Source organism: Musca domestica, unplaced genomic scaffold (genome assembly GCF_030504385.1).
Source record: "Musca domestica strain aabys unplaced genomic scaffold, Musca_domestica.polishedcontigs.V.1.1 32, whole genome shotgun sequence".
In the NCBI taxonomy this organism is placed as follows: domain Eukaryota; kingdom Metazoa; phylum Arthropoda; class Insecta; order Diptera; family Muscidae; genus Musca; species Musca domestica.
In genome coordinates this window covers 6,950,143-6,974,011 of record NW_026712311.1, presented here as the reverse complement: position 1 = coordinate 6,974,011, position 23,869 = coordinate 6,950,143, and the positions used below count along the sequence as shown (strand labels likewise).

The 23,869-nt window shown below is 34.0% G+C and overlaps 1 protein-coding gene across 5 annotated transcripts in view; it reads left to right on the top strand.

Annotated features, from left to right (window-relative positions):
* LOC131803667 (uncharacterized) overlaps positions 1-23,869 on the top strand; it is a 69,137-nt gene that overhangs the window by 29,047 nt on the left and 16,221 nt on the right. For all 5 annotated transcript variants that reach the window (XM_059125114.1, XM_059125116.1, XM_059125117.1 and 2 more), the window contains exon 3: positions 15,212-15,293. In XM_059125114.1, coding sequence (XP_058981097.1) covers positions 15,212-15,293 — 82 coding nt within the window. The remainder of the gene's footprint in view (positions 1-15,211; positions 15,294-23,869) is intronic.

Sequence of the window (23,869 nt, the reverse complement as noted above, 5' to 3'; positions counted from 1 at the left end):
ATTTTTTCCATTTCTTAGAGAATTAAAAAAATCGGTTCAATAAATCAATTATTAATATCTCCATATCTCAAGAAAAGTCAATTTCCTGAGAAAAAAAATTTAATTACAATAAACCAACAATAATTCTGCCAAATATTTTTTTCTGCCAAGTGTCCCTAGGCTTTATTTGTTCCGATATTTGGATAAATAGAAAATCTTTTTTTCATATGAGATCTAAATATTGAAAACATAATAGATAAGAGACCATCTACAGTTGTCTTAGGTAAAATCACGTCTAAAGGCCTTCAGGGGTTCCTAGGGCATTCTCGGCACGAAAAGACTGTAAAATCTTCTCTATATTGAAAACAGTCTTGGGTCTCTCTAATTATAGAGTACCTCATTTGTAGGTTTCTGCCTCGATATTTTTTTGTATTTTTTCTGGATAATGTCCACATTTTGAAATATTAAGTAAATCATTTAGAGCTAGTTCGGCAATGCATTCAAATGAACACATAATAGAAAAATGTAATAACACCATTATCCTCCCAGCTTGTAATGACTTTCTTTCTCACACTGCAACAATCACTTTCAATTATGCCTATTTCATAATCCCATAACAAAAATAGTATTTGCCACAAAAGAGAAAAATTGTAATAAAAATTAAAAAAACAGCAACTAATTTAATAACAATAATGTAAACAAATTAAAAATTATATTCATCATAAATGTATAGTGCAATAACAACAAAAATAATACATTTACGACTAAACAACAAAGCCAGTTATTTCCATCTCCGTCACCATCTTGTGTTTGAACATTCCCCCCAAAAATAGAAAAAGATTTGTTTTTGTTTTATATTTTTAATGTAGCTGTTAATTAAAACATCCCCTACTCCCCAATAAACCAGAAAATTTTATGTTTTTATGTGCCAGCAACGTCATTATGATTATGATCATCATAATTATAATCATCGCCATCAACCGGATTTATACGCCTGCCTACCTGTCTATTCGTCTATTTGTCACAAACAAGTTTCGTTTCAAAATTATAAAAATTCACTAATGTTTCATATGTCGTCTCGCCGCCGTATTTATGCATAATTATGTTCATTTGAAAAAAACGCGAATTGAATAAAGCACATGTTGGTTATGATTTTTACGGTCCCATAAAATTGTCGTATTAATGTATGCGGATATCTGCGCTTTGCTATGCTTGAAAATCTTTTATTTTTGGATTTCTTTGACATTGTTTTTTGACGGCTAATCTCAGCGTTTTCGGGGGTAAAAACTTCGAGCAACACCTCAGTATTAATGCAAATTAATTGCGTTGCCTGCCAAGTTGTCATTCACCTTGATATTGAAAAATGATCAAAAAGTTTGGGATCTCTTTGGTGTAAAAATTTTTGAAAGAAGCTAAAGAAAAAGTGAAATTATTTTGTTTAAAATAAAAATTAAAATTTTCGAAAAAAATTTTTTTTTGGATTATTGGCTTTTTAGTCCTTGAGTGATGTTCTTCATACAATCCACAATTGTTGGTCTGCGACTCCTGTATAATATAACAATTTAAATAATATCAGTCGGTTTTGCCGACAGATGTATACCCCCAGCCTTGAGTTATGATTATTCAAACTGTTGACCCTTTATAGGGGAGGTTCCGAAGCAGTTGGCCAATATTGACCAATTCATATCTGAGTCATCTGAGCTAAGACTGACCGGACTTCTTTTTTTTTCAAAATCTTGAACGCTATGAGGTATGTGAGGTACCAAAAAATGTTCCGATCTCTACCATATTTATAAGAGATCTTGTGTTGATGGAATTATTGTGATGTACCAAATCTGAATGGAATCAGACGTTATTTTTGCGTTTTATGATCTTCATGGATACTCAAAATTTTGACCCTTTGTGGGGGAGGTACCAGAAGGAGAGGACCGATATATCCCATCTTCACACCAGACCTTGGGTTAATAAAAATGTTGTGATGTGCGTAATTTAAAGAGAACCAAATGCTTCATTCGGATTTTGTGATCGTTTTGGTTATTCAAAATTTTCACCCTTTGTCGGGGAGGTACTTGATGGAGTGGATCGATATTGTCCATTTTCGAACCTGATCTAGCACTGATGCAAATATTAGGATTTGCAAATTTGGAGCAAAATCGGATTAACCTTTCTCGTTCTGCGCAGAAAAGTATTTTCTTTGAAAATGTTGACATTTTGTGGGGGAGGTACCAGAAGGGGTGCACCGATATATCCCATCTTCAGACCAGACGTTGGGTCAATAAAAATATTGTGATGTGTGTAATTTGAAGGTCATCGCACTCTTATATCACATTTTATAATAGTTATAATTATTCATATTTTTACCATTTGATGGAGTGGACCGATATTGTCCATTTGCGCACCTGACCTACCACTGATGCAAATATTGGGATTTGTACAGTTGGACCAAAATCAGATTTTCTTTCTCGTTCTGGGTAGTAAATTATTTTCTTGTAAAATATTGACCTTTTATGGGCACGTACCAGAAGTAGTTGACCGATATTGCCCGAACTCGATTTAAATTTGAAAATAATATTACGATGTACCAAGTTTGGATTAAATCGGATACTTCCTTCGAGAGTTATCGTGCGCACCAGCCATACAGACTGACGGACAGACGGAAATCTCTAGATCGACTCCAAATGTCCTGAAACTGATTTGGTCCAAAGAGACCTAGAGTCAAAAAGCTTCTTTTTTTTCGATGAGACACATTTTGGCCATATAAAATGTTATATACCCTCTCTAGCCATATGGCAGAGGGTATAACTAACCATATGGCTGAGAGTACAGTCAAATGAAATATACCCTCTTTAGCCATGTGACTGAGCATATAAAAAGAAATCCAAGATTATAGGTTTAAAAAAATCTACAATTATTGTACTTTTTTTCAATAAATATTTTTTTGTAGATCTTATGACCCTTGATCTAATAGTCTTCGAATTTAAAAATAAAACTCCAATTGCCGTGAGAAATATTCTTTGAAATTATAGTTGTGAAATTTTGAATTTTTTTTAATGGGATGTCCCTTGAAATATACACGATTCTCCTATTTCAGAATTATAGGTCTAGTATGCTTCAATACCTATCTTACATTGATAAAAATATTCTTAAAATTAAATAACTCTCGAATGTCCACAACAAAAATATTATTAAAAAGGAATACACGACCTAGCTTCCCAAGAAAACCCAACTCTATTTCTTTTTTTAATTCTAAAAATGAAAATAGTTTTTTTTTTAATTTCAATAATAAAATTTCCATTACATTTCCGAATTCTTAATAAAAATTGCACAATAAAAACCGAATGCATTTTACTGCTGTTCTCTTGGCAATCCAACAAAAAATAACACTCATTCTGTGTATTAGTGTGAAAGAGAAATATAGAGAGTGGAAGTATAAAACAAGTTCGTTGCTTAAGTCTTTTGTTTTAATGTGCCACACAATTCTCTTGGCGCACAGAGAGTAAGTATTTATGTGTGCTACATTAATGAGATATCTAAAGAGAACCTAGTTTTTAAAAGAGCGAAGCGTTGCATACATAAGAAGAGGAAAATTCCGTTCTTTTTTTTTAATCTTAATATGGAGGACTTAAAAATAGGTTAGTTCAATATAAATAACTAGGTTCTTTTATACACTTGTCAAACAGGCAGGCAGGCAGTCAGCAGGCGAGCTGGCCTGGCATTCATATCATTATAGCTTGTCGTCGTTGTTTATGTGCCGATGATTACAGCACTCAACAGGTTTTTTTTTTAACAAAAATGAATTTTTTTCACAGCCACCATCAGCTGCCTTGCCAGATGCTGCAAAGAAACCTGCCAAAGAATGAAGAAAAATCCCAAAGAATTAAAAGTTTTACAACTTCTTTTACCCACACGAAAAATATACTGTTTTCTGAGTCTGGCAGTGTGTGCATGTAATGGTAATCACTTACATATGTGCAAAATTAAATTCGTACATATAACTGTAAGTTTTCGTTTGGCTGTTTTGCGGTTTCATGTATCAATAATTCTCCTCTTATTTTAGGTTAAGCGGGAAGTTGGCGAAAAAAAAAAATAGAGAAGAATGAAAAGAAATCATTTGTTGAGTCTGGGGTGGGCAAAAGTTTTTGTTTTCCATGTGCATATTGTTGTTGGTGGTGGTTCTACACTACCACTAGGCATTCTTGCTTGGTTAGTCAGCCAGCCAGCTAGACTACAACATGCAATTATGGAGGAAGTTAACTGTTATTGGCTATTATCTTTTCGCTTTTGCCATAGTCGGAAGGCACAATTCTCAGTGTTGAATTGAAATGAAATAAAAAAAGAATTTAAAAAGAAAATAACCATTAAACCATAACAACAAATAAAAAATAAAATTTTTAAGGCATTACCAAATATTTTTTTTTATTGATTAATGTCAATTGCGCCCTAATCTCATCAGCACTCCCAAATAAATTCCTAAGCACCCCACCTCAGCTTTGACAGAAAAATAAAAAAACAGTTCAATAACCCAAATATCTTTACAAAATGGCTACTGGCCACCGTAAATTTAGTTCAAACAAAGTGGTGGAGCAAAAAAAAAACTAACTAAACCGTTAAATAGGCAACGTAAACTGTCTAACGAAATTTCGAAAAAGAAATTGCAAACAAATCTTCTTTGGGCATTGCCTCGCTCACACACACACACACATACACACACTCACACCATCACACATCACTTTGCAGCTTGTTACCGAAACTAGCAACGATTTTCTAGAGTATCCAGACAAGAAAACAAAATTCAGTGCTAAACACGTACCAATTTAAAGTAATTGAAATTCTAAAGAAGTAGCTGTGTCCCAGTTAAAGTCGAAAAAAAAAAAGTTAGAAAAAAAATCAGAAGAATAAACAAACTGACAATCTAAACAAATTGCTATTCGAATCTTGTCGAAAGAAATGTTAGCTGGCTGGCTATAAAAAAATCAAAGTATCTTAATTTGTCAATGACAAAAAGAAAAAAATCAGAAGTAAAAACGGGCTACATTTGTCATGGACGAGTATTTGATAGTTTATGGTTGTTGTACGGAAAATTAATTGGGTGCTGGAAATATTTCTAAATAGGAAAAGTAGGTTGTCAAACAAAAAAAAGGTGAGGGCGGAAGTCATTGTTTTGGACAAGGAAATCCCAAAACGATACTCTAAATCAGACGTGAGCATTTATTAAGTGAAAGGTTGAAGGTAATTTCTCTTAGAATTTTTAAAACAATGTCTGGATATTGAAAAAATAATCTTTAAAAAATTCACAATTATTGCTCTTTGGGTCATTAAAAATTAGTCTTTAAAAAATCCCCAATTATTGGACTGTGGGTATCTTTATATAAGGGTTATACCACAAGGTGGACCTATATTGATCATTTTTGTTAAATATCGTTTTTATATAATGAGAACTCAAACTGCCAATATTGGACGAAATTAAATGAAAAACATTGCAAGAACTTAAAAAATACTTGAAATCGGAGTTATCCTTACATGAGGGCTATACCAAACAGAGGACCGATATGACCCAATTTCTGCACCAATGATTCTGGATACATTACAAAGATCTCTATCAAATTTCAAAGCTCTATCCTAAATGTTGCGAAATATATCTCAAATAATCGGGGTCTCTTGGTATATGGCCAAGACTACAGGTGAGATAAAAAACTGCAACGAAGTCAAACATTTTTTTTAAATTTTATTGATTGAAGGAAAAAAATGTCGGAAATAGCATGAAATTTTAGAATAACTTTAGATTTGTTCGAATTGGTCACCTTTGGCACAAAATATGGCCTTCAAACGGCCAATGAAACCATCACACGCTGCCCGAATGTTGCTGTGCAGTATTTTGGCCCATTCCCGGCGAAGCGCTTGCTTGAGATGATCGACACTTTGGTATTGCTTTCCAAAATACTTCAGACACAATAGTCCAACGGATTGGTATCCGGAGATTTTTGTGGTCATTGTACGCTGGAAATGAAGCGAGGGACCTCATTTTGTAAGCATTGTTGGGTGGCGCGTGCTGAGTGCGATGGCGCTGAGTCCTGTTGGAATGTCCAAGGTTTGCGGTCAAAATGTTTGCGTGCCAAAGGCTTTAATACATCCTCCCAGAATATTTTCGCGATAATATTCGGTATTTATTCTGATGCCACGGTCAATAATGCGAGCGGAGAGCGACCATTGGCTGTTATGACCGCCCACATCATCACCATGGCCGGCGCTTGAGTTCTGGTGGCCAACCGAAGTCGAACATTTTCAGCTGAACTCTTTGGCAAGTAAACAGGATCATTTTGTTTGTTTACAAACTGCTGGACAACGAATTGATTTTCTCATCGGAGAAAACCAAATTCGGCAGTTCACCACTTTCAGCCAAACGAAGCAACTCTTTGGCTCTTTTGAGTCTATTTTCTTTCTGTTGCAGTGTAAGTTCTTGCACTTTTTCAAATTTCCATGGCTTGACCCCGAGCTCATTTTTCAATATTTGATGAATGGAATATTGCGATATGTTCAGCTCACGAGCCATGTTTTGGCCACGGCCATTTCTGCTGATGTTGCTGTTTTCTTCCGTTCACATCCTTGACGTCGGGCTACGCTATTAGTATGGTATGGGACACAAAAGATTTATTCACATTTAAATTCTGGAGTGCTCTAACGATAGCCACTTGTGGTTTTCCAGCCAAATATGAAGACATCACACCATCACGCTTGAATTCCATCACGAATAACTTTTTTTTCTGAAAAATTCTCACCAAAATGTTTTGTACGCTTGTAAACAATATAATGAGCTGTCGCTGGAATAATTTTAACAGCCTGAAGTTGGTTGCAGTTTTTTTTATCACCCTTTATATATAAATGCTCTTTTATTTATGTATTATTATACTTTTTTGCCAATACAAAGGTAACTTTCCATAAGCCTTCAGTGCAGAGAGAAAGCCCTTCTCCTGCAGCTTTTCCAATCAAAGAAGGCAGAAGACCTACCCAGGCTTTCTATAAATCATTTAGAGTTCTTCTATACATAGAAGACTGTTTTTAGACCCTTTAACCGTAGTCACTCTTTATGTATAGAACATCCTCTGTGGACTCTGTGCAAAGTTCTTAAGGTCTTTTATACATAGGGCACCTTCTAGCGGTATTCAATAGATATTTACGATTTTCCTGTTAATTTGGTGGTATTTGGTAATTTGAATGTTGAACTATATATAGGACCTTTATTTACCTACAATATTTTAAAACCAATTTTTATACCCCCCACCATACTATGAAGAGTATATCAACTTTGTCATTCCGTTTGTAACTCCTCGAAATAATTATGTCAGACCCAACAAAGTATATATATTCTTGATCAGCGTATGCATATGTCCACGTCTTCGTATAGCCCCCATATAACGATTTCTCCCAATATTCGGTATTTTGATGATTTTAGCGTCATTATTCACCGGAATTATTTCAAATTTGGTATTTGAAGTTCGAAATGGATACTACAGCCTAAGACAGAAAATTCTCTGTGCAGGTCTAGGTCTTCGTATAGCCCCCATATAACGGTACCTCCCAATATTCGGTGATTGACTTTAGCGATATTATTTATCGGAATTGTTTCAAATTTCGCAGTTGAAGTTCGTAATGGGTGCTACAACCTGTAACAAAAAATTACTTATAAAGGAACACGTCTTCGTATGGGCCCCATTTAAGGGGTTTCATTTGAGAGGTATTTTCCTACGGAATTTTATAAAAAATTTTCAAGTTCCTCGAAAATGGTGGAGGGTGCTAAACTAGCTGTTTTTTACTTATTTTCTTTCTGTAGATTTTCTATCTCATCACATTCCAAAACATTTTTTTCAGAACTTTATATTTAGTTCTGTATCTGTATCTTATATTCCTACGGACATATGAACTCATAAAAAATCTTAAGACAAATTAAAAAAAAAACCAAAAAAAGATTTATGCTGACAAGCTTTTTGGAAACTGGAGCTTGTTTTTTTAAACAAATTTAAGCACTTCTTTATGATTTTTATGTCTTTCATATCTGATTCTTAAGATTATACACAACACGTTCTCAAATGATGATAATTGCCAGCAATTTGGACAGTAGCTCGCAAAAGAAAGTAAAACAAATAACATATTAATTAAAATCTTTTAAAAAAATAAATAAAAAAAACAATAATACTTCTTGTTTATTACCTGGACATGTATTTATGGCAATTTTGACATACATATTTATCTGGACAAGAACGGCTGTTGTGAAATTCTATTGTAATACCGGTATTTTTTTTTTTTTGAACACTTATCTCAGCAAATAAATTTTAATGTTAAGCATTTGTGTAAGTGAGAAGTGTCACAGATATTTATTCTTCGTTTTTGTTGTTGTTTTCTTTTTTCTTACATTTAACACAAGTGTTCTAATTGTTGTTCAACCAAACAACCAGCCAGCCAGGTTTCATTCTTTTGCGGCACAGCATTCTTAATGAATTTCTTTGGTTGTTCACCAACCAGCCAGCCAGCCAGCCACCTCGCATATCTTAACAAATTGACATTTAATTTTTATATATATTCCGAAGGTTAACCTGCTTGCCAGCAGCTGCTGTAACATGGAAAGACTGGCTAAGCCCCGAGACTAGTATGACCGTTTTTTGTTTGTTTGGTTTTCTTACTTGGAGTGTGTGTGTGTGTGTGTGTGTGAAAAGCATTAATGAAATTCCAAAGCAAAGTTGTTTCTTAAAAGAGAAGAAAAAGAAGAAAAAAATCCACTCGAAAAAAAGCTACAACTCAGAAAACTGGTTGCTAACACATTGTTTTTTTTTCCTTCTCGTTTTATGTCTTGAAGTCATAAATAAACATACTACAGAGTATAACCGACCTGTTCGGTTTTTTTTAGTTTTTTTTTTGTATTTCTTCTTATGGCCGAGATTTCGAAAAAATTTCAATTTTAATGATTACACTATTGGTCATAAGTAAGCATTTGCAGTAGTACGTCTCTTCAATTCAATGCGAAAGGGCGTAACATTGTATGCTATTTTTTTTGCAAAGAAAGAAATACAGAAATAAAAGTGAAATTTCCCATTATGTTTTCTGGGAAAGGAAAATATCTCAGCAACAAAATCTTGAAATTGGGAGTTATAAAATTTAATCATTTCGAATTTATATAATGTTTTGATGAAACATTAAATTTAATAAGGAAAAATCATAATTTCAGTGGGGGATTATGTGGAGAAAAGAGAAAGTCAATTTAAAGAGATATTAGTGCGAAAGAGAGTGAAATGGCAAGAGATCAAGATTTTAAGAGAAACATCGGGTTTTAAACATTTTGACGTACTTTTAAGTTGGAATAAGGTATTTTGGACCTATACAAACGGTCGAAACTAAAAAAAATAGAATTTTGTATGCAAGTTCCCAACTTGCTCCTAACTTCACCAGTTTGCAGAAAGATAATATCAAATGTCTCTCTTAAAAGTCTTGTATAGCAAATCTGACTGACATTCCTTACTTATTATTTTTTTTTTTTTTTTTTGTAAATTTTAATAGAAAATCAATAGAGCCTCATATTGAAGACGTTTGGAATGCGAAATAAACGTTTATTAAATTTAAAGTTGGCGCCAATTGTCCCTTCAGAAAATTTATACAAAACAAAATTTTAATCAGCACTGCTCAAAACCGTGGTAGCACACGGAGTCCGCGAAAGAGAATATTTAAGAGAAAGTTAATATTCTGTTTAAATAGGAATGTGGTCCAATAGTATTAAATAAATTTATACTTAAAAATACAGAAATAAAAAATGTTTTAACACTGATTTGTTATTGATTTCCAGAAGCAAAGAGAAATTGACTGGTCAGCGTGCTTTTTTTTCTTGAGCAGCGCTGTTTTAATACTTTTGTATTTATTTGTTTCAATATTTGTATTTGTTAACAATGTCAGACTAAAAACTTGATAAAAAAAAGAATGAATTATCAAGAATAATGTAATGTTTATTTTCCTTTAACTTATCTTTCCTCTCTCTTTGACAAATTGAGAGGGACTCGACAAGAGTGGAATCTGTTCGATTGCGAGAGGTTTTTCGAGTACACTCGATTTTTGTTTACAACTTTGTATTTTCTTTTTGAATTCGAGTAGAGAGTGAAACTCAGGTCAACTCTCGCCTAATTTTTGAACATCTACTTTACTAATTTTACATTATGCACTGAGAATCAACTTCCAGACGAAACGGCTGAAGCTAGAATCTTGACATTTTTTTTACGGGGGTCAGTCTTAGGAAATTCGTACTAAAATGTACCAAAATTTTAATACTTTTTGTTGGACAAATGGAATAAGTTAGATTTGTGATACTTAGAATGAGAGTAGCTGATGAAGTGCAGGATATATGTAGCAAAGGGTTTTTTTTTGAAATTTAAACTTTAAGGTTACGAAAAGTTCTAAAATGGTACTTAGCTGCTAAAATGGTACCATTTTTTATTATGGGAATGAATAGATTTAAAAACTTGAAACTTGGTATGACAATCAAGGTTGGAAAGTAAATTTGATATAAGAACGTGGTTTTGGAAAAGTGTACTTACATTTTTTGAAAAGTACTAAATGGTACTTAAGTAAGAACGGTTAGGTTTAGGGTCAACGGATGAAGCTGCAATTTTGAAACTTTGTATTGGGGTTCCTGTTGGTGATAGTTCTTTTTTTTAATTTTATTATTTTTTTTTTTATAAAAATGTGGTTGAAATTTGTGTACTATAAGTGCACGAATAGTACTAAATAGTTCAATATTTGGTACAATTTTGTATTGGCTGAACAGGTAGTGCTTGAAATCGGAAATTTAATTTTGGGTCACTGTATATCCTGAAAATATGAATGTGTTTTCGAAAATGTGTACTATATTTACTATATTTGTACGAAAAGTGCTGAATGGTACTATATTTCGTATTGGGTAAATGAGTAAACAATAAATTCGGATATTTGATATTTAGATTACTGATGGTATCTATGTTTGAGATTTGGCGGTGGTTTGAAAATGCATCCTATATTTGTACGAAAAGTACTAAATGGTTCTTAATTTGGTATTGGGTGAAGAGATAGGCCTGGAATCCTCAAATTAGATATTGAGGTCTCTGTTGGCATATGGAATTGAGATGTTTTCGGAAATGTGTACTAAAATTGTTCGAGAAGTAACTATTTAGTACTTCTAATGTTGGTATTGGCTAAATTAATCGAGCTGAAATCCTAAAATTTGATAAAGAAGTTACTAATGTTGCCTGTGGTAAAGTTATGGAGGTGGTTTTCGAAATGTGTACTATAATTGTTTGAAGAGTACAAAATAGTCCTAATTTTCGTGGTTGTCTAGGATGGAGAGGTGTGTATTGTTTTGGTTATGGTAAATGGTACTAAATTTGGTATTGGGTGAAGGGATAGACCTGAAATTCTGGAATTTGATATTGAGGTCTCTGGTGGTTTCTTCGCTTTTCATATCGAGACTTTGAAATAGTTTTGGTTGCAAAAATTGGATGCGGGTTCATTGTACAATGGCTTTACTAATATCCTCCACGGTAGACGTCAAAATGATTTTTGCTGAAAAGGAAAACATTTCGTATGGGAGCAAGTATAAATGAGCAAGTATGCATCTCTATCTTTATTTTGCTATCTCTTTCATTATTTTGCCAATCTATGACCAAGAACATCTCAGATAAACATTCGTTCGGAGAAGAAAATTTCCTCAACAAATGCTTCACAATAGACTATACGGAATTTTGTCCTTATTTAAAAAACCTTTAATATTAGGCAAAAATTTAAAAATATACTAGTGGCTTAAGATAGAATATTATCCAAGGTGTTGTCAAAGGTAGAAGTATTTTTATTGGCCATCTTCTTTAAATAAACGAACTGCGTATGGTATCCTTTCGATAGAATCTATCGATTCGTGCTTAATTTAAAAAAACCATCGGGGATATTCTTTGTATATATGGCCTTCTTTCCTTTTTCTAGGAGATTTTCTAATGATATTTTTTTAGAGCCTTACATATTCTAATGGACTTTTTAAATCGAAAACATTATTTAGCCTTTTTTCGAATAAATTCTTTAAGTGATCTGCTCCTCGATATAATATCTTGTAGTGGTCTTCAGAAGATCCCGATTTTAAAACTTTATTTTTTTATGTTTTCAAGAAGATTTTCATTTTGTTGTTGCAAATCTGCCGAACATAATATCTTGTTTGACTTGTTTCAATTACATGCCTTTTGATTGAACATGGCTTACAATTATGGTCGGGACTTTCCTTTGACGAGTTTTCAATGAAATGAAAATGAAACCGAAAATACGCATTCGGACAGACCGACAGAAAAAAAGACAAGCGTCACACAATGTGTTGTGTATGGCCATCAAAACAAGTCGTCTACAAAGAAACCAACAGACATACATAAATATATTTATTTGTTTTGCTTGTCCAATAAATATGTCTACAACGATTAGTTAAAGAATTTCACCTAAACACTTTCTCAAAAACAAAAACTAATAACAACAAAAACAACAACTTTAACGAAATTAGCTGGATTGGTAGAAAAATAAGAAAAAAACGACAACCTCCATCCAAAACGTCCAATACTCGTAAATAGTATTACCACAAACGCATAATGATGGTCAGTCGCAACGCCACGCATAGCTAAGCATAGGCGCAACGTAATGCAATGCCGCCACATAACGGTTGGCATGGTGGTGGTGGCGGCGGCGACCAATCTATCAATAGCATGGTCACTCTCCAATGCAACTTTGATTACAACAACACCAATACCACTATTCGAAAGAAAGACAATCAAAAGAAATAATAAAACTTTCTATTCCTACATGACATTAGAAGGCATTTCCGATCTTCTAAGCTTTTCCCAATAATTGAAAAGAATGAAAATTATTATTATTTGGAAAATTTCAAATAGAAAGTATTTGCCATTGAATCCCACAACACATAGCCGTTATGCCCAGTCACCATAATTAGCAAGCATTGGATCTAAGAAGGGTCACAATTTGTTGAGGCCTTAATTGATTTTTCTTTGTTAGCCTCTGAATAGAGGGTGCTAGGCAGTGTGACAGATGTGGGTTTTTGTAATGATGAAAGCTGTCAATCTAGACTTAAAATATGACAATTCATTGGAGCCTTGTCTGTTTGTTTTATTGTGGCTACGTGTGTGTGTGTGTGCCTGTGCTTTAATAAAACTTTCCTTGGCTACGGTCTGTTGGCTAAATCACTAAACTTGAATTTTGCTTTGACCAACAACAACGCCAAGCCAGATTTCTTAATAAAAACAAATGTCATTTAACAAAAAGCAAATCCAATAATAACAATAATAATAACAACAAATGCGAAATACACACAGACGTACAAAGTTATTAACAACATGCAATGAAAGTAAGATTTGTTGCATTTCCAAAGTTTAAAAGCCGGCATGTACTAATAAAACGAGAGGCTTGTTTGAGGTGACTTTTTGGTTTTTGCAGCTTAGCTTCTTGACATTTAATCGCCAGACACATTTAATAATAAAACGAGGTATGCGTAAACATTACGACGATTTGTTGAAATTAAAATGTCAGCGATTGGTGGCAAATAAATTGAGAAATTTGATTAACCCTAGGTTACGTGAGGTATACAAAATGAAGAAAATTTAGGGTTAATTTTTCTTGACCTCCATAATGAAATATGCTACATGAAATTTTTAAATTGGAAACAGTTTAACAATAAACCACCTGTAGCGCCAAATTTTAGGCCAGTAGGTTGGAACATGAATCCAAAATTAAAATTTCAAAATATTTAAAATCCAAAAATTATTTTATATTTTGAAAATGTTAAGCTTAATGAACACAAATCTCAGCTAATCAAAATCGAACCAATAAAAAAAAAAAAAAAAAAAAATGGAGAATGGAAAGTTTATAATTAAATATGGATTGAAATGACCTATTTTCAGTACCGAAAATCCCAAGACATTCTAAATCGCTGTCCCAAATTTCAAAATTATCTTCAAAAAATAATGTTAACCTAACACCTTCCATTTATAAATTACTTCAGTCTGGAACGGCATATGACTTTCTCAAGCAGTTGTTAAGTACTCTAAGGTCCAAAAATAGATATTACAAACTTTGACAAAAGACAACGGCGCCCAACTACGATATAGGACCCTACATTGAACCAAGTTAGAGACAAGATCCATCGAAATGTGTAAAATCGAGGGATACGTTTATATGAGGTATCTACTAAAACAAGGACCTATATGGATAATTTTTATACCCTCCACCCTGGAAAGGAGGGTATATTAGACAGAGACCCCCAACTCCGATACAGCATCATACATTGAAACAGGCTAAACCGAGATCCCTCAAAATGTATAAAATTGAGGGGTACTTTATTATAAGGTATATACTAAAACAAGGACTTTAATGGATTATTTTTCATCCTCCTCCTTGGTATTTTAACTTTATCATTCCGTTTGTAACATCCCTAAATATTCATCGTAAATCCCATGACGTATATATATTCATAATCATTTCCGCCTTAAACGACCGTGGCATCAGAATAAATGCCCGAATATTATCGCGGAAATATTCTGGAGGGTTTATAAAAGCCTTGGGCACGCACACATTTTGGCCGCAGACGTTGGACATTCCAACAGAACTCAGCACCATTGCACTCAGCTCCCGCCACCCAAGAATGGTTACAAAATGAGGTTCCTCGCTTCATTTCCAGTGCACAATGGCCACCAAAATCTCCGGATACCAATCCGTTGGACTATTGTGTCTGAAGTATTTTGGAATGCAAGGTTGGCACTAAAAAATACCAAAGTGTCGATCACCTCAAGCAAGCGCTTCGCCGTGAATGGGCAACGTTCGGGCAGCGTGTTACGGTTTCATTGGCCGTTTGAAGGTTATAATTCGTGCCAAAGGTGACCAATTCGAACTAATATAAACTTATTCTAAGATTTTATGCTATTTCCGAAATTTGCTTTGCTTCCATTCAATAAAATTTAAAATTAAAAAAAAAAAATATAGAAATTATGGCATTTGACTTTGTCGCAGTTTTTTATCTTACCATGTAGTTGTCATTACTGAATGGGGCACATGTGAATGCAAATTTTTGCTAGGGGGCCATAGATCAATACTCTCTTGATGATAATTTATGATTGTATTTCATAATTTTTAAATAAAAAATTAAAGTCATTACTAATTTTTATTTTTTAATGTTTATTTCTAGGTTGGGAACTGCGCGGTCTTTATTGTTACAAATATTTCAATATCAAACATTCATGGGAGAAAAGTGCCGAACTCTGCAGAAGGTAAGTTGGATATACAAAATATATACATTCAAAGACCTAAAATGGTAAAGACTAGACAAAATGCATTCTGAGCAAATGGTTTGTGGCTATACTACCTTGAATAACATTTCATGACAAAGGCATGTTAATATAAAAAAACACAATTATAGGAAAGAATGACAAATAAAAGTTTGGGTAATCCAAAATATAAGTTTCAAAATTCTACTCCATATACCTTCCTAAATAATTGCATACTGCCTTAGCGGTTTAAATTGCTTAACATTGGTAACTATGTTGTTATGATATCATAACAACAGAGGTTTTTTTACAGGGTTGCCATATTTTAAGCCTGTCTTGTCCTATCTTTACACTTCTATGTCTTTGATACATTTTCTGATAGGAAACTACCAGGTAGATAGGATTCAGATTTAGTGCCATGATAGCCCGCTCTCCTACAAATTTGAGACGATTCTGGGTACATTGGAGTCATACTAAATTACAGTAAAATCCCAATTCCAAAGCGAAAACGACATCTTCCAAAGCAAATAACCTCAAAAATCTCCAAAAAAAACTTTAAATAATTCCCTTGACTTCCCCCTCTCTCCTCACACAGACCTTAAGTCTCTAATTGAGAGTGGGGTGGTGATAATTTTGTAATACATTTTTTTACAATTAGTCTTGGGTTTTGCACAAATTGTTTGGGTACAATGAACTGAAGCGTGTGCGTCTGTGTGTCGGTTTGTCTGTTTGTGTGGGGGGCTTTTGGGTAATCATTACCACCGTTTGCTGCTGCATGCTAATGAGATGTATGTACTCACGAACTTGCCTTACGTTTGAGCTTCTTTAGGCTTTCACAGTTTGTTGAAATAAATTTCAAGTGTTTAACGAAAGTGGCTTTCTTTTGGATTTTTTTCATTTTATGTTTAATGTTGTTGTAATGTTCACACCATCGTTAGAAAATTAAAAAAATGTCATGTGTTAAGGTGATAAACGGCTGTCAGCACGGGAAGAAGTGAGTTTAAAGAAAAAAATCCACATTAAAATGCACATAAAACTGCAATTCCACCTAAGACCTTGTTGCTGTCAAGTAACATCAACGGTCAGTCATTAAATATTTAACCTTGTGTTTTAATATTTTATGGTATATGCAGATCAATATTTTTGTTTTTTTTTGCGGTCTTTTTGTTTGGAAACTGGTTCGAATTTTAAATTGCAAATTGTTTATATTGCTTTGCGCGCTCTCTGAGTCATTTCTTACAATCGACTTGACAATGAATTAATTTTAGTTGTTATTCCCAATAAAATCCAGTTGATATCTATATATGACTCATTGTTTTGGAGAAAGCAGGTTTTTTGACACTAACCGATTTCTAAGGAAATACTCATTGATACTCATTCAAAAAAACTTTGTGGTTTTCGAAAGACCAGGTATATCTTCTTACATTTTGGCAAAGAGAAGATAATTTAGAGTTGACTATTCTCACAACCTCTCAAAACCCACACAACATGTCGGATATTATGAGATAAAGGGTATAAAAGCCGAAAAGTCTGGCTATCTGAAATATTTGGTCCTTCCGCATGAAACGTTTCATGGGTTAGCTGATTAAAGAAAACCGATAGACCGAAAAATTGGCTTTTTCGACCTCGGCTTTCGACCTACCTACAGACCTACTGACATTAGATGAATAGACCGAAAAATTGGCTTTTTGGTTAAAGGAAAAATTTGAAAATAATTTAGTCGACTACCTAATAACCCTAAATATTTCCAAAATTTCATAAAACTTCCGATGTTTTTTTGTTGAATTTAAAAAGAAAAAAATTGATTCTTCTTGTGGACTAGTTTTATTTGTTTTTTTTAGTTTTTTTTACCGCTGCCACAGTTTATTGTCTTTTGAGACCTTTTTATGGCGTTTCCATAACTTTGGCCAAAACGTCCGGCCATTGGTCCTCACATTCTTGACTGATATTGTCTTTAGGAGCTGAAAGAGTCTGAGGCTTGTTGACATAAACCCGCGACTTCAAAAAGCCCTATAAAAAGAAGTCTGGAGCGGTCAAATTAGGGGATATTTCTGGCCAATGCAAATCTTCATAAAGGGAGATTAGGCGTGCGGAAAATGCATCCTACAGCATATCGATTGTGGCACGTGGAGTGTGTGCCGTTGCCCCGTCCTGTTGGAACCACATTTTTTCCAATCCCAACTCATCAAGTTGCGGCAAAAAGAAGTCGTTTATCATTGCTTTATACTGCTCACCATTCACAGTAACCATTTGGCCAGCGACGTCTTCGAAGAAAAAAGGTTCGATGGTTCCTCCAGCGAAAACAGCAGAAATAGCATCAAATTTTAGAATAAGTTTAGATGGTCAATTTTGGCACAAATTATGACTTTCAAACGACCAAGGAAACCATCACACGCTGCCCGAATGTTGCTCTGCGGTATTTTGGCCCATTCCCGACGAAGCGCTTGCTTGAGGTGATCGTCACTTTGGTATTTTTTATTCCAGACACAATAGTACAGCGGATTGGTATCCGGAGATTTTGGTAGCCATTGTGCGCTGGAAATGAAGCGAGGAACCATTTTTGGAAGGCGCGCGCTGAGTGCGATGGTGCTGAGTCCTGTTGGAATGTCCAAGGTCTGCGGCCAAAATGTTTGCGTGCCCAAGGCTTTAATACACCCTCCAGAATATTTTCGAGATAATATTCGGCATTTATTCTAACGCCACGGTCAATTAATACGAGCGGAGAGCGATTATCGGCTGTTACCATACCATCATCATAACCGGCGCTTGAGTTCTAGTGGCCATTTTGTTTGTTTACAAACTGCTGGACAACGAATGTTTTCTCATCGGAGAAAACCAAAATCGGCAGTCCACCATTTTCGGCCAAGCGAAGCTACTATGTATTTAGCTCTTTTGGGCCTATTTTCTTTCTGTTGGTGTAAGTTCTTGCACTTTTTGGAATTTCAATGGCTTTACTCCGAGCTCTTTTTTCAATATTTGCCGAATGTAATATTGCGATATGTTCAGCTCACGAGCCATTTTTTGGCCACTTTATAAATAATACTATTTATATCCTACTGTGCAATACCAGGGATGTTTATTTATATATCCCAACACTTTTTGGGCGAATTTTTAAAAGATCGCTTCTTATCTTATACCTTTGCCCCAATCTTCAGCTTTATGATCTGGATGGATTGTAAAAACATCATGGAAAACTTAAAATATATCCATAGAATCTTCTATCGTACCGCTTTACAATGGGTTTCACTTTTCAAAAATTAATGATCTTAGAAATGTATGGCTTGAAAAGAATTTTTCCAACAACTTTCTCCTGCGGCAACGCTATGTGACCTTTCATGCTCATAACAAAAAACCTCAAAAGAAAACATTCTTTGGAAAAAGAATTCTCACATGTTTTATCATTTAAATTAATCATAGGAATCCAAACACAAAGAAACACAATAAAAACTGAATAACTAATAAAAATATTAATCACTCCGTGATAACAAGAAATGGAGATGATTTAACCCATTTACATTTTTTTAAAGGTTCATTAACATAATTTTGTTGAATTCCAATACCTACTCTGAGACCTAAAAATCGAATCATCATTCTCACATGTTGGGTATCATTTAAACGCGGCAAATCATCACATTACTGGAATGAATTATTTAAATTGTGCGGAGCAGAGCAGAGGAGAAGAATGCCATGGAAAGAAAAAAAAAACAACTTTCAGTTTAACTTTTTGTTAACCATCTCCCCCTAGCCTAGCATTTCAAATTTTTTTCAATGCTTCTTTTCATGTTACATGAATAACAATTCTACAATAAAAGAAAGTGTTTTGATTTTTGGTCAACCACCAACCAACCAAGTTAATGCCTGAAAAGAAAATAATGAAAGAAAGAAGAGAGAGAGAGAGAAAAAAACACTAAATTTTTTGAACCTGTTGTTAACCCAAATAACTTGGAGAAAAAATACACAAATGATTCTAACCACAACCATGATGATGATGATGACTTACCAATGTTAATTTTTGTTTTCAAAATCTCTTTGAAGCCCATTCACCCATTTAAAAAGAGAAAGAGAGTGAGAGTATTTTTCCAACAAAATAAATTTAAGCCAATGTAAAGAAAAGCAAATCGCCAAAAGAGCCATTTAAATTTGAAGAGCACAACTGTTAATGTGAGAGCGATAGTGAGAGTATTTAAGCCAAAGGTCATGAGGATGTTGATGATGACGTTTATTTTTTTTTGCTTGCTTGATTATAAATAACTCGCAAACAATCAACATCATCATCACATACATACACACACACATACCCACATCCACACTCAGCCATTGGAATATGAAGACCGTCTGTCATGGAAAGAGGAGGAAATAAGCTGAATGAATGAAGAAGACTTAAATATGCCACTTGATTACTCACAATAGGCCCCAATGTCAGTCAGTACATTCGTATTTTATATACCCGAAACAAACTCACACACATACACATACATACAGACACTCGCCCATCGATACATAAACACTTATGAATTTATATTTTATTTTGTATATATATATGTCATATAGATTATGGATATTGTATTCGATTACAAATGTTTCATTAACAATGAATGAATGATAAAGATGATTTTTTCTATTGTTATTGGTGTACACTCCCCAACGTTTACATAAGGGCTTAAAGTTTTTTTATTTTAAGTTAAGATGGAATGATTGAGTTACCTAATACATGAACAATTGGAAAATCTAGATATTACAACATATCAAGGTTGTTTTTATTCAAAAAATTTAAATGGAGTAGTTGAAGTGTATCAATGCCACATTAAGACTTGCGTAGAAACATTTGTAGACTCTTAGTCTTAAAATAGACATTCATGTATTAAAATGGTCTATCTATCTATCCACAACTGCCTTCGGATCATGAACAGAAAAAAAATTCTCCAGATTTTTTGAGAAAGTCATGTTAGCCCTAAATATTTATAGCCTATTATATATTTATAAAATATATTTCGGTTACAATTTTAAATCAATTTTTGAAATATAGAACATGTTAAATCCCAAAAGGCGTTGTTCGCCCTAACCGCTAGATGTCTCATGCCTTTATACACGTTTTTAAAGCTTTTCTGTTTCATTAAAAATAAACTCAGACTCTTTTTCACTTCCTTTTTTTTATTTTGCCAATTTAAATCAGTTCCCGTTTTTTTCTTCTTCTTCTCAAAAACCAACTACAACTTTGCTGTTGACCTTAAACACCATTTAAAGTCATCACCCCTTTTTTCGCAAGCATTAAAATTGTAAATGGGCAAAAACAAACATGTTCTCTTTTATGTTGCACTTCACTTCCTGATAATTCCTGTTGGTGCAGATGTAATTTATAGCTGAATGCGACAAAGAAAACATGATGTTCTCTAGGAATGGATACAATATGGGGTATTAAAACCGGCATGGAGATGTATATTGGGGTGGTGAGGTAAAGTAATCTCGAGTTAAAAAAAGTGGAAACAAGTCATTGTTCCAAACTCAACTTCAGTATTATTAATTTTCCTCGGTTCGGAATGAGTCAGCACAAATCTCATTACCAAATAACTATTAAGTAAATGTAGACACCAGCAACTACTTACAAAACAACATCCTAACCCCTTTATCTTAACATTGACATATCATAGGAAGTAAGTACTTACCAAACAGCCACCTAGAGCCAAAAGAGAAGTTAAAAAACCGTCGTTCTAATAATATAAAACTTCAGAATTGCTGGAGTAGTGAGTAAAACTCGCTCGAATTTGAGTAGGAGCTTTCCTGGATGTAGAAAAAATGGAGCATATTCTTTTTTTCGATGTCACTTGAATAAAAGCCAAATGTTGCCGCCTCAACGTTCAATCCGTCATCCTACAACAGCACAATAACTGGAGGTTGCTTGTGGTAGTTTTGGGAAAATCCAATCGCCACAAGATGAGAAAATTGCTCTGAAAAAGATTTATTAGTAGAACTAGAGTCGAACTTATATTGTTCTGGTGTTTAACTCACATATTTTTTAACGCAATATCTTCGAAAGAACGGCCCTTGTAAGCCGTCATCCACACCAAATATGTCTGAGTATCCGCTTAACCAACGCCAAAACTCGTCAGCAAGTCCGATTTTTTATACCCTCCACCATTCGGGAGGAACATGAAAATTTTAAAAAAATCCGTCAAAAAAAAAAAACGATTAAATGAAAACCTTTAGATGGGGGCTATACGAATATGTGGTGCTGCATAAATAATTTTTTGTCATACGCTGTAGTAACGAATCCGAACTTAAAATACGAAATTAGAAACAATTCCGGTGAATAATGTCGCTAATATCATCAAAATACCGAATAAAGGGAGTAACCATTGTATGGGGGCTATACCATGGAAAAAAGTGGTTAAAATCATCAAAATACCGAATATCGGGGGTACCGTTATATGGAGGCTATACGATATCGTAGACCGATCTTCGAACTTAACCTGCCTGCAGCCAAAGACAGATAGGTCCAAAATTTTAGCTTCCTATTTTTATTTGTTATGACTCTAACATGATTACAACAGACAGACGGACGGACGGACAGGGCTAAATCGTTTTAGAATTTTACGCTGATCATGAACATATATATACTTTATTGGTTCTAAAAAAATTATTACGATGAGTTCCAAACGGAATGACGAACTTAATATAAAAAGTTGGTCAATAATCTGTTACAAGATATTGCAAACCAATTACAACATGTATTACCAACCTGTTATAAATAATGGACTCTTCCAAAGCAAAAGTCATTATTTTCCTCATTACCAAATAATGAGTAAAATAATTATTTGCTTTAAAATAGGGCTAGCGTTTTCTTTTTTTTTTGTCGACTCAAAGTGGCCAAAGAATAAGCACTTATTTTGAGCGTTATGCCTTTGCAAATATAACGGATTAGTAGGTTGATTTGTAGATTTAGTTTCAACTAAGAAAATTATTATTATTTGTTAATGGAAGTTTTTCAGAGTAATATTGCTGCAAGTGGCACATACACCTACCAAACTTTTTCTGGGTAGCCGATCCTACTTCTGAATTTCCAGCATTTGTTCCTTCTGTGAAAAATGTACAAAAGTCTTTAATTTCTATCTACAATTGTCCATGGAATAAAACTCTTCATAGAAAAAACTGAAAAAAAAAACTTCCCCCTAATTGAACAAAATCCCCACAGGACACAAAATTGATAGATTACACTTTGTGTCGTACCTTGGTTTATCTCTTAATCCTCCTCCATAACAGTGTTAATGGTTAATGTGTCAATCAAAATTCGAAATGTGATAGCTCTGAAGATAACGTGGATTAACAAGGCATAGCCAATAAGGCTTACATGTCATTCAAAGCCTAAGAGCAAAATTACAAAAGAATGTTAGAAACTTTGAATTTGAGGAGGAGGTTCTTGTTACCTTTGAATTTTGAGGAGAAGAAAATCATTTTGTGAATGTGAGAATTTTCCAAACTTGATGTCTTAAATGAAGCTCAGGGAATTTCTTTATGCTTTTGATTTTTTTCCTTTTATATGCTCGTTTTGTTTTCATTATACCCTACACCACATGGTGGACAGGGTATTATGTAACAGGCAAAAGGAAACGAGATAGATCCATAGTTCCTGTTGATGTTCTGCATAGAATCGTATTCTGAGTCGATTTATGCATGTCCGTCCGTCTGTCCATGTATTTTTGTGAACAATGTACAGTTCGCATTTATTACCCGATCCAGATGAAATTTTGCCCAAATCATTTGTTTGCCCCAAGGACGAACCCTATTGAAATTGGAGATAATCAGTAAAAATTTAGATATAGCTCCCACATATATCACGTCCGATTTGCCTTTTATTGTGCACCAAACGTGTAATATCAGCCCGAATAGTATGAAATTTTGCACATACAACCAAATTAGGCCTGAAAATAAATATACCAAATTTGTTCGAAATCGGTTCAGATATAGCTATAGCTCCAATATATATTGTTCATCCGATTTGTTATGTTAGTCCTCCGCAGCCGTAATATGCATCCTGTGACAACAATATTTGGGGAAATATATCAAATACAGCTCAGAAATACCTTTGCTAAATTTTATCGAGATCGGTTCGGATTTGGATACATCTCCCACATATAACTTTGTCCGATTTACTTTTTATTGTGCACCAAACGTCTAATATTTGCCCATATGGAATGAAATTTGGCACTTACGACCGAATTTACTCTAGAAGCTAGTATATCAAATTTGGTGAAGATCGGTTCAGATATAGCTATAGCTCCCATTATATTGTTCATCCGATTTGTTATATTTGTTACCCACAGCCGTAATACGCACTCCGTAACAACGATATTCAGGGAAGTATCTGAAATACAGCTCAGAAATATCTTTGCCAAATTTTATCAAAATCGGTTCAGATTTGGATATAGCCCCCAAATGATAGGCAATACAAGTCCGAATTTAAAAGATACAAATGCTTCGGCATATTTAGCCATTTGAACTTTAAATTATAATTATAATCATAGGGTGTATGATTGAATTCTCCCATAAAAACTTTTAATTGTTATGTGGAGCTCTACTAAATT